Here is a 16966-nt window from a genome sequence, read left to right as displayed (position 1 = left end):
GTTGGACAATGAAGCAATCAGGTACAGGATTGGCAATTTATTCAGCAATACAGGCTCAAATGAAGACATCACGAAAAGACACGAAAGACACTGGATATAGGGCTTACACTCGTTTATATGGAGTTCCAGCCCCATCCCCTAACACTGGGCGCCTAAAAGTCTACCAGACTTGTATCTGGTCAGGAAACCCTTTTGTCTGTAGGTGTGAATTATGGCTCTTACAGACCACTCAGGCTCTGCGTTTCTCCGCCCTATTGTACACAATCAGAGTGGTCAAGTCTTTGATCAGGGGGGCTGTTGTAGACAAAGTGTCGCCCTCCTGAACATTAACATAAAGCAGAGCCAGTAACTTTCCCGGGCTTTTATACCAGCCTTCCAAAACAGTATATTCTTTAATATCTACACATATTAAAATAATCTGTTCGTCTGGGCCGAGCGGGCCAAAACTTGCCAGACCCTCATGCCGGAGGGGACTCTCCATGGTGGCCAAGTTTCAACTTGCTGCGGCCCACCGGACCGGAGTTACACAAACACAGTTTAAAAGCACATTACAAAAGTGGCTTTTTTCTGCCATGCAAGTCAATGGCAGAAACCTAAACTTTACCATTACCCTGACTCCGTTCTGTTGCCCCGAGAGGGTCGCTATTTGCCATGCAATCCTGCCGGAACTAGGACTACGTGGTAACTGAATCTCCGCCCTCTAGGTTGAACAGAACCGGAGTTATGGGTTCCAGGTTTCTGCTCATTCTGACTTAGCCTTTTTTTCACGCGGCTTCCCTCCATTAAAATCAATAGGGCCGGCGCCTCCATAGGAATGGGCCGGCACCGCCATAGTATTCAATGGGATCTCCGCTACCATTGAAGCTAATGGGACACCCACACTTTTTAACAGTTAACCCTACTCCGTTCGGTTGAGGGGAGAGGGCTGGAAATTGCCATGCAGTTATGCCGGAGCAGTGACTACATCCTTGCCAAATCCCAACCCTCGAGTCCCCACGGAACCGGAGTTATGGGTTTTCAGTTTACCCTGTTTCACACTTAGTGTTTGAAAGCCACGCGGCTTTCTCCGCCATTACGGTCAATGGTAGGACCCTCCTGGCCAGCGCGACCCTTTCTCGCCGCCATTACTTGTCGGACCCTGTTGGGGTCAAGTGAGGGGGTTCCTAACATCTAGGGGCAAAAGGAATTTTATTTCTGGGTGCCCTAGAACAAAATTTCCAACGTCAATTGGCCGTGAACTTAACCGAGGCCCTAGTTCCCACGCCAATTGCGCGATCAAAGCTCTTTTGTGACAATGTTTCCGCTCTTGCGGTTTTGCGGTCTGGCTGGCTGCCAGCTCGTCTCCAGAGGTCGGCTTCCAGGAATCCCCATTGAAATGCATTACTCCATTCACTTTCAATGGGGAACCGCCGCTCCTCCTCTCGAGCGCCACCTGCAGGTCTTCTACGGAAACGGGCCCAAATTGCCGGAATCTGGTCTGTTATTTGTATCATCCTGTGTGTTCTCCTTCTTTAAGGAATAAACCTCTGATTATGCGTTTTCCTCTCTTGGTATAACTGGGAGATCTTGCTGCCTTGTATCTCTCATTGCGTACACAAGACTCGCGTTTCAGGAGCAGGCAGAGTTCAGAGTTCCTGTTTCATCAATTAAAAATAAAAAGGCTTTACCATGTCTCCTTGTGTACAGCCAGGCATATCATACGCTGCTCTCTGGTTACTTACCAGGCATATCATACGCTGCTCTCTGGTTACTTACCAGGCATATCATACGCTGCTCTCCGGTTACCCGGCATTGCTGTGTCAAATATGCACATGCTAAAGCCCATGTCAATTATGTTAAATGTGAGAAATAGATGTCATTGTCATTTATTGAAGCCTACTAACATACATATATATATATATATCTCAAAAAAAGTCACTGCCATTAGTACACTTTGCCCCTCTGTGGCACTGTCCCTTTTCAATTGCTCTGAACATTATTTGTCTCAGTAATAGCAGGAGAGGAGTGCTGGAGAAGGGTGAGGCAAGGGAGGTCTTTTTAAGCCCACAGCAGGAGACTGCAGATGTGATCCAACATGTTTTGGCTGAGTAGGTCCTTGTAAGAAGAGCAGGTCAATCAGATCTATTGAGCCATAAAGCCAACATTTCAGCGGTGGGAACGACCTTTATCAACAGCTAAATAACAGCACAAAAAACTGGGCCTATATACCCCAAGTGCTACTTCCGTCACCCCGTGCCATGCTCCCACCGAACCTCTGTGATGTCACCGTGTCATACGCAGTCAGCGTTGGCCAACGCAATTACATCATGGCCAGGCTAAAATGTAAATAAACTCCCCCGGTGTAAAGATCTGGGGCAAAGTGTGAAACTCTACCTAACAGTGTATATAGTTCTCATACATGTGTGGGGTAATTCCAGAGTCCCTGCCCGGCTTCCTAGTGTAGTTACATCAGTGTGGTGTATATATGGCTATTCCACATGGGTTACCTTTCACTTTACCTGCTCAGAGTTCATAGGGCCTCCGGCCGACCATTGTTTGACCTTACCCCATAGTCCAGTCACCGTATGTGTCATACCAACATCAGGGCACCAGCCCGCAGCCAATCCACGCTGTCCTGGTACGTCCTTAGCAGGGGTCATTTCAGACTCAGTGGTGGTGTAGGCGGACGCTCACAGAGGTATGCAAGGGAGACTGATTATAGTGAAATTAAATAAGCCTTTTATTGCGCCTTTTCCTTAACATCAGGAAACCATCCAAACAAGGGGTAAACAAAGCTTCTATTCACTTGGGAGTATTTCTAGTGAAATACTATGCAGTTCACAACTCCCTTAGATAAGCATGTCTCCCAGCCCCAAACATATTGCATGAAATAAGCAGATATAAGAAGTCTCATAAATGAAAGTCTTCTCTGTTCCTTGTGGTTTGGAGGGAAAATCTTCTCTGTCCCTGGTTCAGGTCACTTTTCCTCAGGGTGTGTCAGCGTTCAGGTTTAGAAGTTTCCCCTGTGTCTTGAAGGCAGCTCTGCTGTTTCTTCTGGCAGGGCTCAAGACAAGTTGTGAGAGTCAAGGACAATCCCTGCTCTGTCTCCAAGTTCAGCTCAGGTTTGAGCTAAGGAGTCTCACTTCCTGTCTCAAAAGACAGGCTTTTCTAAGCAATCTAATCAGGCAGGTGGTGTTTGTTAATTGACTACCAGCCGTTAACCACCACACTGCTGGATTAGAGGCACATTACTTGAACAGGGATAACTCCCCTGTTACAGGTGGCCAAGTGAATACTGACATCTAGCAACACGGCGGCCACCGGGCATCGACCCAAAGATTTAGAAGAGAGCCTTCCATTGTTGGAATCACTGGAGGCCACACAACCTCCCATAGCATCAGAGCAAACAGCATAAACTGGCTCCGCCACTCGTGGAACCTCATGTGTATCCATGGCCAAGTCCTGTACAGTGTTGCCCTCTGGCGGTCCCGCCAGAACACTATCTAGCGACATCTCAGCAACCGTTGGGATAGGTACGGCATCGCTCCTCACTTCTGAGTAGAACTCACGGGTTCCATCTGCCGACCCTGGTCGACTGGTATAAGGAGGATGTGCTTTGGATTCTGCAGGAATCTTAGGGACTGATTCATCGGTCTAACTCGGGTCCCCATACCCTCGGGCAGAGTTTATCAGTGACTCCATCATTTGATGTACATGCGGCCGCACTCTGCACACTTGGTGTCGCTTGATAGGGCTCCTCCTGAACATCGATGTCCAAAGCAAGCAGCTTGTAGGAACTCTGTGCTTCCTACAGTAATGACAAAACCCCACTGGGGATGTCAAAGTGCACTAGTTGTGGAGTACAGGTGGCAGTCGCCATTTCACCTAATCCACCGTGAAATAGTTCAGCACTCACATACTTCGTGCAATTAGGTAACGGGCTCCGCACATCGTAGCTACTATATGCTCTGTTTGGGAAACTCCGTCCCTCTTTATCTGGTTCAGGAAATACTGTCCCTCTTATGTCATCATTTCAACCCCTTTGGCTCTGCAGTAGGCTAGTCCCGATGAGTGCGCACACCGCCATTTTAAGTGTATTCTTCCGTGTTCAGGATTGATGCAATTTCAGCTTTTTTGTTTGGGGAAAGCTTTGCAATACATACTGTAGCCCACATAAAACAAACTCTTTGCCTTAAAAGTTCCAAAATGGGCAAAACTTAAACATTCTCCCTTCCTCTGCCTCTTCCTTGCCGAGCCCCACGTTGGTGCCAAATAGAACCCTCCCTGCCCAGCTTCCTATGGACGTTACGTCGGTGTGGTGTATGTAGTGCTACTCTGCATGGTTTACCTTGACTCAGGGTGCTGGCATTCGGGCGGCTGGGTGATGGCATAGCAAGGATGTGAAATAATGGGTGCCAGAAACTTTTATAGTACAACCGTCACTTATTCGTGTCCCTAACTGAGGGACCTCTCATACACATTTTAACCCGTTGTACAGAGGTTTATACGAAGATACACAAATACTTCTCCTCCATCGGTGCCCACTCCTCACACTTAGTAAAGGAACACGATAAATACCTTCATCTGTGATAAGACCCGGGTCCCCGTCCTTATGGTTGTGGAACCTCTTTCCTCAATATGTTGCTAATGCTCTGCCCATTGGGGATCCTAGCGGGTCCTGTTTATGTAACCCAATACCTTTAACCACGATGGATACTGCCACTTCCACTTCAGCCAGAGAGGAATGTATATGCAGGTCCGCGGTTAGAGCCGATCCGCCGGCCTTCGAGACGCCTCGTTACTGAGGCCCCTCTGTCGCATGATGTTTAATATTTAGCCCTTAGGCTGTGCTTACAGGTCTGGCGACGCGACCGATGACATCACCCGTCGCCACCCGCAAAAGTTATAATTTCACTTTCAGCTACGTCGCTAGCGACGGGGTCATTCATTGGTTTGCAGACAGTCACATGTGGCGACTGTCTCTAACAAAATCAAATTTAACCCACTTCCAATTGTTATGTAGCGCCGTCGCCGTCGCGGACACTATAAGCGCAGCCTTATACTGGATTCCCTTAGTCTTCTCTAGGGATCCTAACTGACAAGCTTACTGTCCCTGTCTAGAACATAACAAAGTAGGGTTACTACTATCCCCGAGGCTCCTCTCTTCATATCCTCCTGGAACCTAACCTTCCAGAACTGTCCTCCATAAATATCCCTGCGTGATATCTGAATCCCCAAGGCGACCCAGGGTGAGCCTACCCTAACACTGCCAGCAACCCTTTAGGAGGGGGGTTAGACAAATAATACGGATCAAACAGGGTTCTAAATAGAATACCGTGTGTGTGTGTATGTGTGTATGTGTACACACACACACAGCAATTTTTTTTGCTTGGCTGTGAGTAGGTTCCAGCTATTACCAGTGCTAGTGCAAGAGGGTCAGGGGCCCTCCACCACCGGGGGCCCTCCACCACCAGGGGCCCTCCACCACCGGGGGCCCTCCACCACCGGGGGCCCTCCACCACCAGGGGTCAGTTGTTTAAAATGCACAAACGTGTCAGATAACGAGGGAAAGCTCTTTGACCACCAGATTTAAAAGACTTGATTAACCCCTTCACTGTCACATGGGCCTGCATTACACGTAAAAATTCACTCTGGTTTTTAAGGGGTTAAGATTCTAATTGGCCCCCCTCCCAACTTCCTGAATGTGGGACCCTTACGAGTACAGATCATATCATGTCGTATTCATGCATTCGGGAAACAAGAATAAACTGGCGACTTACAAATTAAATGGGGATAATTTGGGGGAATTCTTGATGGAGAAGGATTTAGGAGTGCTTGTAGACTGCAGGCTTAGCAATAGTGCCCAATGTCATGCAGTAGCTGCAAAGGCAAACAAGATCTTATCCTGCATCAAACGGGCAATGGATGGAAGGGAAGTAAACATAATTATGCCCCTTTATAAAGCATTAGTAAGAACACACCTTGAATATGGAGTACAAAAAGTTTTAATTGTTTTTATTCTCTTCGCCGTTACTTTATTTCTTTGTTAAAAAATAATATCATTTTTACCTCTGATGGGTGTTATTCGGTGCAGCAAAAAGGGACTCTTTCTCCCTAGTTAATACATCATCCAGAGAGTAATTCGATTGCCAATTCTTGGAGTCAGGAAGGAATTAATTTTTCCCCTTAATGGGGTTTTTTGTTTGCCTTCCTCTGGATCAATAAGTAAGTATAGATATAGGATAAAGTATCTGTTGTCTAAATTTAGCATAGGTTGAACTTGATGAACGTATGTCTTTTTTCAACCTCATCTACTATGTAACTACGTAACTACTATGTAACTGAAACTATGTAACTATGTGTAACTATTACATGTATGTAATAATTCTCTCTCTCTCTCTCTTCCCTTATTTCTCCTTGCCATCTCTCTCCTCTCTCTCCTCTCTCTCCTCTTTCTCTCTCTCTCCTCCCCTCTTTCTCTCTCTCTCTCTCTCTCTTTCTCTCTCTCTCCTCCCCTCTTTCTCCTTGCCATCTCCCTCCTTTCCTTCCCTTCACTCTCTCCCCTCTTCCACCCCTCCTTTCCTTTGCTCTCTCCTCCCTCAGACACTCACATCTGTGAGAACTCGAACCCCTGCCAGAATGAGGCGGTGTGTGTGGACGACCCTGAGGGGGAATACTCCTGCATCTGCCCTGACGGCTTCCACGGCAGGAACTGCGAGCATAAGAGGGGGCCGTGTGAGACCTCGGGGTAAGAGAGGGCGACAGGAGAGAGAGGGGGCCATGCAAGACCTCGGGTAAGAAAGGAGAGAGAGGAGAGAGGGGGAGCTTGCGAGACCTCGGGGTAAGAGAGAGCGAGAAGAGAGAGAGAGGGAGCTTGCGAGACCTCGGGGTAAGAGAGAGCGAGAAGAGAGAGAGAGGGAGCTTGCGAGACCTCGGGGTAAGAGAGAGCGAGAAGAGAGAGAGATGGAGCTTGCGAGACCTCGGGTAAGAAAGGAGAGAGAGGAGAGAGGGGGAGCTTGCGAGACCTCGGGTTAAGAGAGAGTGAGAAGAGAGAGAGATGGAGCTTGCGAGACTTCGGGGTAAGAGAGGGCGAGAGGAGAGAGAGGGGGCCATGTGAGACCTCGGGGTAAGAAAGGAGAGAGAGGAGAGAGGGAAAGCTTGCGAGACCTCGGGGTAAGAGAGAGCGAGAGGCGAGAGAGGGAGAGCTTGTGAGACCTCGGGGTGAGAGGAGAGAGGAGGAGGGCTGTGAGGAGGATAGGTGAGGGCTGTGAGGAGGAGAGGGGGACTGCAGTGAGGAGGAGAGGGTGAGGGCTGTGAGGAGGAGAGGTGAGGGCTGTGAAGAGGAGAGGTGAGGGCTGTGAGGAGGAGAGGTGAGGAGAAGAGGTGAGGGCTGTGAGGAGGAGAGGTGAGGAGGAGAGGTGAGGAGGAGAGGCGAGGGCTGTGAGGAGGAGAGGTGAGGAAAAGAGGCGAGGGCTGTGAGGAGGAGGTGAGGAGAAGAGGTGAGGGCTGTGAGGAGGAGGTGAGGAGAAGAGGGTGAGGGCTGTGAGGAGGAGGTGAGGAGAAGAGGTGAGGGCTGTGAGGAGGAGGTGAGGAGAAGAGGTGAGGGCTGTGAGGAGGAGCTGAGGAGAAAAGGGTGAGGGCTGTGAGGGGGAGGTGAGGAGAAGAGGTTGAGGGCTGTGAGGGGGAGGTGAAGGCTGTGAGGTGAGGGCTGTGAGGAGGAGGTGAGGAGGAGAGGTTGAGGGCTGTGAGGGGGAGGTGAGGAGAAGAGGGTGAGGGCTGTGAGGTGAGGGCTGTCAGGAGGAGGTGAGGAGGGGGTGAGGGCTGTGAAGAGGAGAAGAGGTGAGGGCTGTGAGGAGGAGGTGAGGAGAAGAGGTGAGGGCTGTGAGGAGGAGGTGAGGAGGGGGTGAGGGCTGTGAGGAGGAGGTGAGGAGAAGAGGTGAGGGCTGTGAGGAGGAGGTGAGGAGAAGAGGGTGAGGGCTGTCAGGAGGAGGTGAGGAGGGGGTGAGGGCTGTGAGGAGGAGGTGAGGAGAAGAGGTGAGGGCTGTGAGGAGGAGGTGAGGAGGAGGTGAGGAGGAGGTGAGGGCTGTGAGGAGAAGGTGAGGAGAAGAGGCGAGGGCTGTGAGGAGGAGGTGAGGAGAAGAGGTGAGGTCTGTGAGGAGGAGGTGAGGAGGAGGTTAGGGCTGTGAGGAGGAGAGGTGAGGAGAAGAGGTGAGGGCTGTGAGGAGAAGAGGTGAGGGCTGTGAGGAGGAGATGAGGAGAAGAGGCGAGGGCTGTGAGGAGGAGGTGAGGAGAAGAGGTGAGGGCTGTGAGGAGGAGGTGAGGAGAAGAGGTGAGGGCTGTGAGGAGGAGGTGAGGAGAAGAGGTGAGGGTTTTGAGGAGGTGAGGAGAAGAGGTGAGGGCTGTGAGGGCTGTGAGGAGGAGGTGAGGGCTGTGAGGAGGAGGTGAGGAGAAGAGGTGAGGGCTGTGAGTAGGAGGTGAGGAGAAGAGGTGAGGGCTGTGAGGAGGAGGTGAGAAGAGGTGAGGGCTGTGAGGAGGAGGTGAGGAGAAGAGGTGAGGGCTGTGAGGAGGAGGTGAGAAGAGGTGAGGGCTGTGAGGAGGAGGTGAGGAGAAGAGGTGAGGGCTTTGAGGAGGTGAGGAGAAGAGGTGAGGGCTGTGAGGAGGAGGTGAGGAGAAGAGGTGAGGGCTGTGAGGAGGAGGTGAGGAGGAGGTGAGGAGAAGAAGTGAGGGCTGTGAGGAGAAGGTGAGGAGAAGAGGTGAGGGCTGTGAGGAGGAGGCTAGGAGAAGAGGTGAGGGCTGTGAGGAGGAGGTGAGGAGAAGAGGTGAGGGCTTTGAGGAGGTGAGGAGAAGAGGTGAGGGCTGTGAGGAGGAGGTGAGGAGAAGAGGTTAGGGCTGTTAGGAGGAGGTGAGGAGAAGAGATGAGGGCTGTGAGGAGGAGGTGAGGAGAAGAGGTGAGGGCTGTGAGGAGGTGAGGAGGAGGTGAGGGCTGTGAGGAGGAGAGGTGAGGAGAAGAGGGTGACTGCAGTGAGGAGGAGAGGGCGAGGGCTGTGAGGAGGAGAGGTGAGGAGAAGAGGTGAGGGCTGTGAGGAGGAGGTGAGGAGAAGAGGTGAGGGCTGTGAGGAGGAGGTGAGGAGAAGAGGCGAGGGCTGTGAGGAGGAGGTGAGGAGAAGAGGTGAGGGCTGTGAGGAGGAGGTGAGGAGAATAGGTGAGGGCTGTGAGGAGGAGGTGAGGAGAAGAGGTGAGGGTTTTGAGGAGGTGAGGAGAAGAGGTGAGGGCTGTGAGGAGGAGGGGAGGAGAAGAGGTGAGGGCTGTGAGGAGGAGGTGAGGGCTGTGAGGAGGAGGTGAGGAGAAGAGGTGAGGGCTGTGAGGAGGAGGTGAGAAGAGGTGAGGGCTGTGAGGAGGAGGTGAGGAGAAGAGGTGAGGGCTGTGAGGAGGAGGTGAGAAGAGGTGAGGGCTGTGAGGAGGAGGTGAGGAGAAGAGGTGAGGGCTTTGAGGAGGTGAGGAGAAGAGGTGAGGGCTGTGAGGAGGAGGTGAGGAGAAGAGGTGAGGGCTGTGAGGAGGAGGTGAGGAGGAGGTGAGGAGAAGAGGTGAGGGCTGTGAGGAGAAGGTGAGGAGAAGAGGTGAGGGCTGTGAGGAGGAGGCTAGGAGAAGAGGTGAGGGCTGTGAGGAGGAGGTGAGGAGAAGAGGTGAGGGCTTTGAGGAGGTGAGGAGAAGAGGTGAGGGCTGTGAGGAGGAGGTGAGGAGAAGAGGTGAGGGCTGTGAGGAGGAGGTGAGGAGAAGAGGTGAGGGCTGTGAGGAGGAGGTGAGGAGAAGAGGTGAGGGCTGTGAGGAGGAGGTGAGGAGGAGGTGAGGGCTGTGAGGAGGAGGTGAGGAGAAGAGGTGAGGGCTGTGAGGAGGAGGTGAGGAGAAGAGGTGAGGGCTGTGAGGAGGAGGTGAGGAGAAGAGGTGAGGGCTGTGAGGAGGAGGGGAGGAGAAGAGGCGAGGGCTGTGAGGAGGAGGTGAGGAGAAGAGGTGAGGGCTGTGAGGAGGAGGTGAGGAGAAGAGGTGAGGGCTGTGAGGAAGTGAGGGCTGTGAGGAGGAGGTGAGGAGAAGAGGTGAGGGCTCTGAGGAAGTGAGGGCTGTGAGGAGGAGGTGAGGAGAAGAGGTGAGGGCTCTGAGGAAGAGGTGAGGAGAAGAGGTGAGGGCTGTGAGGAAGTGAGGGCTGTGAGGAGGAGGTGAGGAGAAGAGGTGAGGGCTCTGAGGAAGAGGTGAGGAGAAGAGGTGAGGGCTGTGAGGAAGTGAGGGCTGTGAGGAGGAGGTGAGGAGAAGAGGTGAGGGCTGTGAGGAGGAGGGGAGGAGAAGAGGTGAGGGCTGTGAGGAGGAGGTGAGGAGAAGAGGTGAGGGCTGTGAGGAGGAGGGGAGGAGAAGAGGTGAGGGCTGTGAGGAGGAGGTGAGGGCTGTGAGGAGGAGGTGAGGAGAAGAGGTGAGGGCTGTGAGGAGGAGGTGAGAAGAGGTGAGGGCTGTGAGGAGGAGGTGAGGAGAAGAGGTGAGGGCTGTGAGGAGGAGGTGAGAAGAGGTGAGGGCTGTGAGGAGGAGGTGAGGGCTTTGAGGAGGTGAGGAGAAGAGGTGAGGGCTGTGAGGAGGAGGTGAGGAGAATAGGTGAGGGCTGTGAGGAGGAGGTGAGGAGGAGGTGAGGAGAAGAGGTGAGGGCTGTGAGGAGAAGGTGATGAGAAGAGGTGAGGGCTGTGAGGAGGAGGCTAGGAGAAGAGGTGAGGGCTGTGAGGAGGAGGTGAGGAGAAGAGGTGAGGGCTTTGAGGAGGTGAGGAGAAGAGGTGAGGGCTGTGAGGAGGAGGTGAGGAGAAGAGGTGAGGGCTGTGAGGAGGAGGTGAGGAGAAGAGGTGAGGGCTGTGAGGAGGAGGTGAGGAGAAGAGGTGAGAGCTGTGAGGAGGAGGTGAGGAGAAGAGGTGAGGGCTGTGAGGAGGAGGTGAGGAGGAGGTGAGGGCTGTGAGGAGGAGGTGAGGAGAAGAGGTGAGGGCTGTGAGGAGGAGGTGAGGAGAAGAGGTGAGGGCTGTGAGGAGGAGGGGAGGAGAAGAGGCGAGGGCTGTGAGGAGGAGGTGAGGAGAAGAGGTGAGGGCTGTGAGGAAGAGGTGAGGAGAAGAGGTGAGGGCTGTGAGGAAGTGAGGGCTGTGAGGAGGAGGTGAGGAGAAGAGGTGAGGGCTCTGAGGAAGTGAGGGCTGTGAGGAGGAGGTGAGGAGAAGAGGTGAGGGCTCTGAGGAAGAGGTGAGGAGAAGAGGTGAGGGCTGTGAGGAAGTGAGGGCTGTGAGGAGGAGGTGAGGAGAAGAGGTGAGGGCTCTGAGGAAGAGGTGAGGAGAAGAGGTGAGGGCTGTGAGGAAGTGAGGGCTGTGAGGAGGAGGTGAGGAGAAGAGGTGAGGGCTCTGAGAAAGAGGTGAGGAGAAGAGGTGAGGGCTGTGAGGAGGAGGGGAGGAGAAGAGGTGAGGGCTGTGAGGAGGAGGTGAGGAGAAGAGGTGAGGGCTGTGAGGAGGAGGGGAGGAGAAGAGGTGAGGGCTGTGAGGAGGAGGTGAGGGCTGTGAGGAGGAGGTGAGGAGGGGTTGGGGCTGTGAGGAGGAGGTGAGGAGGGGTTGGGGCTGTGAGGAGGAGGTGAGGAGGGGTTGGGGCTGTGAGGAGGAGGTGAGGAGGGGTTGGGGCTGTGAGGAGGAGGTGAGGAGGGGTTGGGGCTGTGAGGAGGAGGTGAGGAGGGGTTGGGGCTGTGAGGAGGAGGTGAGGAGGGGTTGGGGCTGTGAGGAGGAGGTGAGGAGGGGTTGGGGCTGTGAGGAGGAGGTGAGGAGGGGTTGGGGCTGTGAGGAGGAGGTGAGGAGGGGTTCGGGCTGTGAGGAAGACGTGCATGTACGGTCAGTGCCGCGTGGGCATATTAATAACCATGGGTGCTCCCTAGGTGGACAGCACGGATCCCACACGTGTCTCTGACCCCTCTCTCCCCCGCAGCTTTCCTTGTCTGAATGGCGGCACATGCCAAGACGAGAGTGGATACGCCGACACCTTCACGTGCCGCTGCTTGGCCGGCTACATCGGCGAGCTGTGCCAGATGGACGTAGATGACTGCCTGATGCGGCCGTGCGCCAACGGAGCAACGTGCCACGACGGGGTCAACCGCTTCTCCTGCGAGTGCCCCCCCGGCTTCCAGGGCCGGTTCTGCACGGTCAACATTGACGACTGCAGAGGGCTGCGCTGCCATAACGGGGGGCGCTGCTACGACCGCGTGGGGGACTTTGAGTGCTACTGCGCTGAGGGGTTCACCGGGAAAACCTGCGAGGTTCCTGTCCCCAAACCAACGTGGGACTATGACCAGGAGACATCAGCCAGGAGTCCGCACGCAGCTGGCAAGGTCACCACGCGGGCATATGCCCGGGTCACCCAGCCCCAGCTAGTCAGGACTGCAGGCACTGGCAGGTGGAGTCCAGTGCCCAGTGGCACGCCTGGCACGGGCCACTTCAAAATCTCCGTGAAGGAGGTGGTGACACAGAGGGAGCCTGGTCTGAGTGAGCAGCAGCTGGTCATAGTGATGGTCTTAGGGGCACTGACTGGCATAGTGGTTCTCCTCACCATGGCAATGGTCCTCTGGTACAGAAGCAGAGGGGAACGGCAGGCGCGCTGCTGCTGTTACCCCTCACAGGGCTCGAAGGCGCTTTACAGCGAGTGCCAGGACGCTGTGCCGGAGCAAAGGAAAACCACAGAGCTGTGAGGTCCCACTGGGGCGCGTCCCAAACTCAGACTGAGCTCTGAATACAGAGGTGTGACCACCGCTCCGTGCTATGGTCCGTGAGGGTGGCTCACATATACACGTTCACCCTTTGCTGTGGTATCTGGCTGCTTGTCACGGCAGTAATAAAATACAGCAGATAAAGGAGAATATTCTCCCCAAGGACACGGCCGTTTGTCTATTTTGATGCTTCACTCCGGGCCATTGTACCCAAAATTCTTTGTTAATATCAGGAGAGCGGCGAGGAGGAGAGCGGCGAGGAGGAGAGCGGCGAGGATCTCAGCGGCGAGGAGGAGAGCGGCGAGGATCTCATCAGGAACTTGACACTGGGATATCGTATCCGGTCAATGTGTGTAACTTATACAACCCTGGGACCACATGACCCATCCTGATCTGTGCGCTGCTGCGGAATCCTTGTTGGGGGTGGCTGGGCGGGTGTCCTGTATCTCACTTCCTGTCTGGGATTGCACTGACCGTCACGGTGATGCACACCGTTGTCACATGACTACGCGGAGAGATCGGCGCCATGGCTGCTCTTTCAATGGCAAAGAGATCGGAAGAGCGGGGCTTATTTATAAGGGGAACGTTTCAGGGGTACCTGCCCGGTATGTGAACCCTTTTCCCACCAGAGGGACGCGCTACGCAATACGAGCCCGCCTGGCAGCAAGAGAGCTGCATGCAGATGGGATAATAACGCTGACCCAAAAGGGTGACAAAGCTCCCGTGTTACCCCGCAGGAGGGATTGTCTCCGACCCCAAACTGATCGCAAAGTGCTGTCTTGTTTGCAAAATAAAGAGAAGAGGTGTTTGTAAAATAAAGACTCACCCCGAGGCGGCATTCGTAGATTTGTGCACATGCAGGTGGCAGGTTCTGGGCCTTCAGAGGAAGCTCTCGCTTGTGTGTAATCTCCTGTATTGTATCCTATAAAAAGTCAAATAAAACAGCTAGAAAAGCATGAAAATACATAAGGTTTGGAATCTGCTGTAACGGGCATCACATGAGATCCCATATATATATATATATATATATATATATATTTATATATATATATATATATATCCCACCCCACATCGGGAACTGAACCATTATATATATATATATATATATATATATATATATGTATATATATATATATATATATATATATATATATATAAAGGAAAGAAGAGGAGAGAGCGCACGCCCATAGCGTATAAAAGTATATTTAATGAAGGGGAGGGGGGAGGGAGGGGTAAAAAACGCACTTACAAGAAGTGCAATAAAATCAAGCATATGTGATAATAATCACCACCATCCGGTCTAACTGCAAGCTCTTGGGGCAGTCCCAGGCTCCGTTGGTAAAGGAGCAGCGTCTCAGCAAATTTCCAGGACTGATGTGAGTCATCCGGTCAAATTGCAGACTTTGGGGGCATTCCCAGGCTCCGTTGGCGAACGAGCAGTGTACCAGCAGATTCCCAGGGCTGGTGTGCTATGAATAGTCCCAGACAAAAAGTTCCGTGTAGGTAGTGCCCGCAGCACTAGCGCTAGGATCAGTCCGCTCCTGCGCTGAATGTAGACTTCAATGTCAGTGCGTCTGACGTCACGACGCTCCCTGACGCGTTTCGTCAGTCTCGGCTAACTTTTTCAAAGGGATAACGTGAGGGGGGAGGTCCGGTATTATATACACACTCCAATGATGGTAATTGATGAAAAAAACACCCCTACTCAGCTGCAATCATTATCCGTGCTACCAACACTATAGAAAACATGATTATATAAAATACACATATTTACCCTGAAAGAATTGGAGGAGATGATAGAATAAAACTAAGATATATATTCAATAGCCAATCATATTACTAAACATACATATAAGTTAACACACAGTTAAACATGTATTAAATATAAAATAGTTGGCAATAACATAAAACAACTTAGTACAACAACATAATTTTCTAGGGCTCAAACCCAGATTGAAAATACTAATCCTGTATGTGAATCAGACCCCATCTGGTGTAACCATGGGATACATTGCTATACATCAACATGGTGCAATGATAATACATATCTAAATCCCACCTATAGATAGAGGGATGATCACACACAGGCCAGTGTGGAGTATATTACTTAAATATTGGTGATGGAACAGGAGATCATATGACATTATATATACATATATGCAACCACAATCAATTAATTATTAAATATTGCACCCAGATGCGTGCATAAATCAAATACCAATTCATATGTTCCCATATGATTGGACTAAGGACAGAATGAAATTAGATATAAATTTATATATGAAATATAAATAATGATGAAAATTATAATGTAAATATAAATGTACATATAAATAAAAACCTAAACTCAGAAGGAAAATTATTGGAGTCTGTATGCCATAGACAAGGCAAGGGCCCGGAAAGTATATCTACATATATGTGTTATATTGTGATCAAGTGTTGTGTGAAATTATTATGTGTGTGCTATAAACTATATACTATATACCTATTTATGTCTTATTCTATAATAATAGCTACCAGGCCCTCGTTGGCCATACTAGTGAATATCTAATTATATGAATTTAATATGTCTATATAAAGGTGCTATTTCAATGTGTAAAGTGTTTAAAAGATAAATTCCTCATACCATCTATTTAACCCAGTGTTCCTAGTGAAAGTGTCTATTTCATAAATCAACATTAATGTGCAATGAATGGATTATCCATCTGTCAGACGGAAGGGAGGGGGGTGGGGACTGGAAAGGGAAGGAATGGAAAGTGGGGATGGGGGAGGGAGGGGGGGGGAGGGGGGGGGGGGTAAGGGAGGGAAGGGAGGGGAAGGAGAAAGGGGGGGGGGGAAGAGGGGGAGGATGGGGGATGGGGGATAGGATTGGGGGGACCTCTGGAGGAGATCCAAACAGGGGATGACCTGAGAAGCAGAGGAGGAGAACAGGAAGAGGCATCCGAGGAAAAACTAAACTAAAGTACTAACGTCTAAACATTCGTTTAGTCCCCCAGGACTGAGAGTGCCCAATTGGTGAATCCAATAGGATTCCCGCCTGCAGAGCGTCTTGAACCGGTCGCCTCCCAGAACACAGGGAGAAATGGTCTCTATTCCCATAATTTGCATGGTCTTGGGATTCTGTTGATGAAATAATTTAAAGTGTCGGGGGACACTGTGATTATTCAGACCTTTAATAACATTTCTCCTATGTTCTAGGAAGCGAGTTCCCAGAGTCCTGGTGGTTCGTCCAATATATTTCAGACTGCAACCGCACTGTATAAGATACACCACATAAGTGCTAAGACAGGTGATGGAGCTACTGATGGCATACGTGGTACCCCTCATTGGAGAATAAACATGAGTTTGATTCAAAAGATGCCTGCACGTAATGCATCGACTGCGGCCACAGGGATGATTACCCAGTGGTCCCTTCTGTTTTACAGTGTCACACTTGGAAGATGATTTAAGCCTAGTGGGAGCTAGTATGCTTTTTATACTCCTTGCTTTCCTATATGTGACAGTAGCTCTATCTGGCAGGATAGGTCCTAGATGTGGATCACACTTTAGAATGGACCAATGTTCATTTAAAATCCTATTGATAAGTTTGGATGACTGGTTATAGGTGGTAATGAATCTTACAGTCGACCTCTCCATCTCTGAATGTATTATTGGGGTGTCATAACCTGAACGTTTTCCTCTCTGTTGTTTATTTTGTTTGCTTTTCGATTTCTCAAGTAAAGTCGATCTAGCAATGGAACTCACCTTGCTGAGAGAGTCGGACACCACGATGGGATCATATCCCTTGGAACGAAACTTCTTTCCAAGTGTGACCGACTGGTTTTCAAAGTCAACATCCCTTGTGCAGTTCCTACGAATTCTGTGGAACTGCCCCAAGGGAATATTGTTGAGCCAGTGTTTGTGATGGTTACTGGACGCATGGACGTAGCTATTCACAGACACAGACTTGAAATGTGTGGTGGTGATGATATTCAGGTCTGTGTCTATGCTCAGGGCCAGATCCAGAAATACAGTGGACAAGTTGTTAATATCAAAAGTAAATTTGAGTCCAAACGAGTTGTCGCTGAAGGAGCTCAGGATATCGTGTAGGACCGACTCCTCTCCATCCCAAATAATAATGATGTCATCTATGAAACGGCCATAGTATACGAGACCCGCTCCAAGTAAGGTGTTTTGCCAAACATGGGATTCTTCCCAGTGCCCCATGAAGAGGTTGGCATAACTGGGAGCGAA

General features: G+C 51.2%; 1 protein-coding gene across 1 annotated transcript in view; it reads left to right on the top strand.

Moving 5' to 3' along the window:
- Window positions 1-13685, top strand: part of DLK2 (delta like non-canonical Notch ligand 2) — a 34387-nt gene extending 20702 nt beyond the window's left edge. The window contains exons 5-6 of the mRNA XM_075581356.1: window positions 6583-6727; window positions 11959-13685. Of these exons, the coding sequence (XP_075437471.1) occupies window positions 6583-6727; window positions 11959-12715 (902 nt within the window). The 3' untranslated portion in view covers window positions 12716-13685. The remainder of the gene's footprint in view (window positions 1-6582; window positions 6728-11958) is intronic.
- Window positions 13686-16966: the final 3281 nt, after the last annotated feature.

The sequence above is a fragment of the Ascaphus truei genome, unplaced genomic scaffold (genome assembly GCF_040206685.1).
Source record: "Ascaphus truei isolate aAscTru1 unplaced genomic scaffold, aAscTru1.hap1 HAP1_SCAFFOLD_1258, whole genome shotgun sequence".
Taxonomy (NCBI): Eukaryota; Metazoa; Chordata; class Amphibia; order Anura; family Ascaphidae; genus Ascaphus; species Ascaphus truei.
Note: the sequence above shows the minus strand (reverse complement) of the source record. Positions and strands in the feature narration are given on the sequence as shown.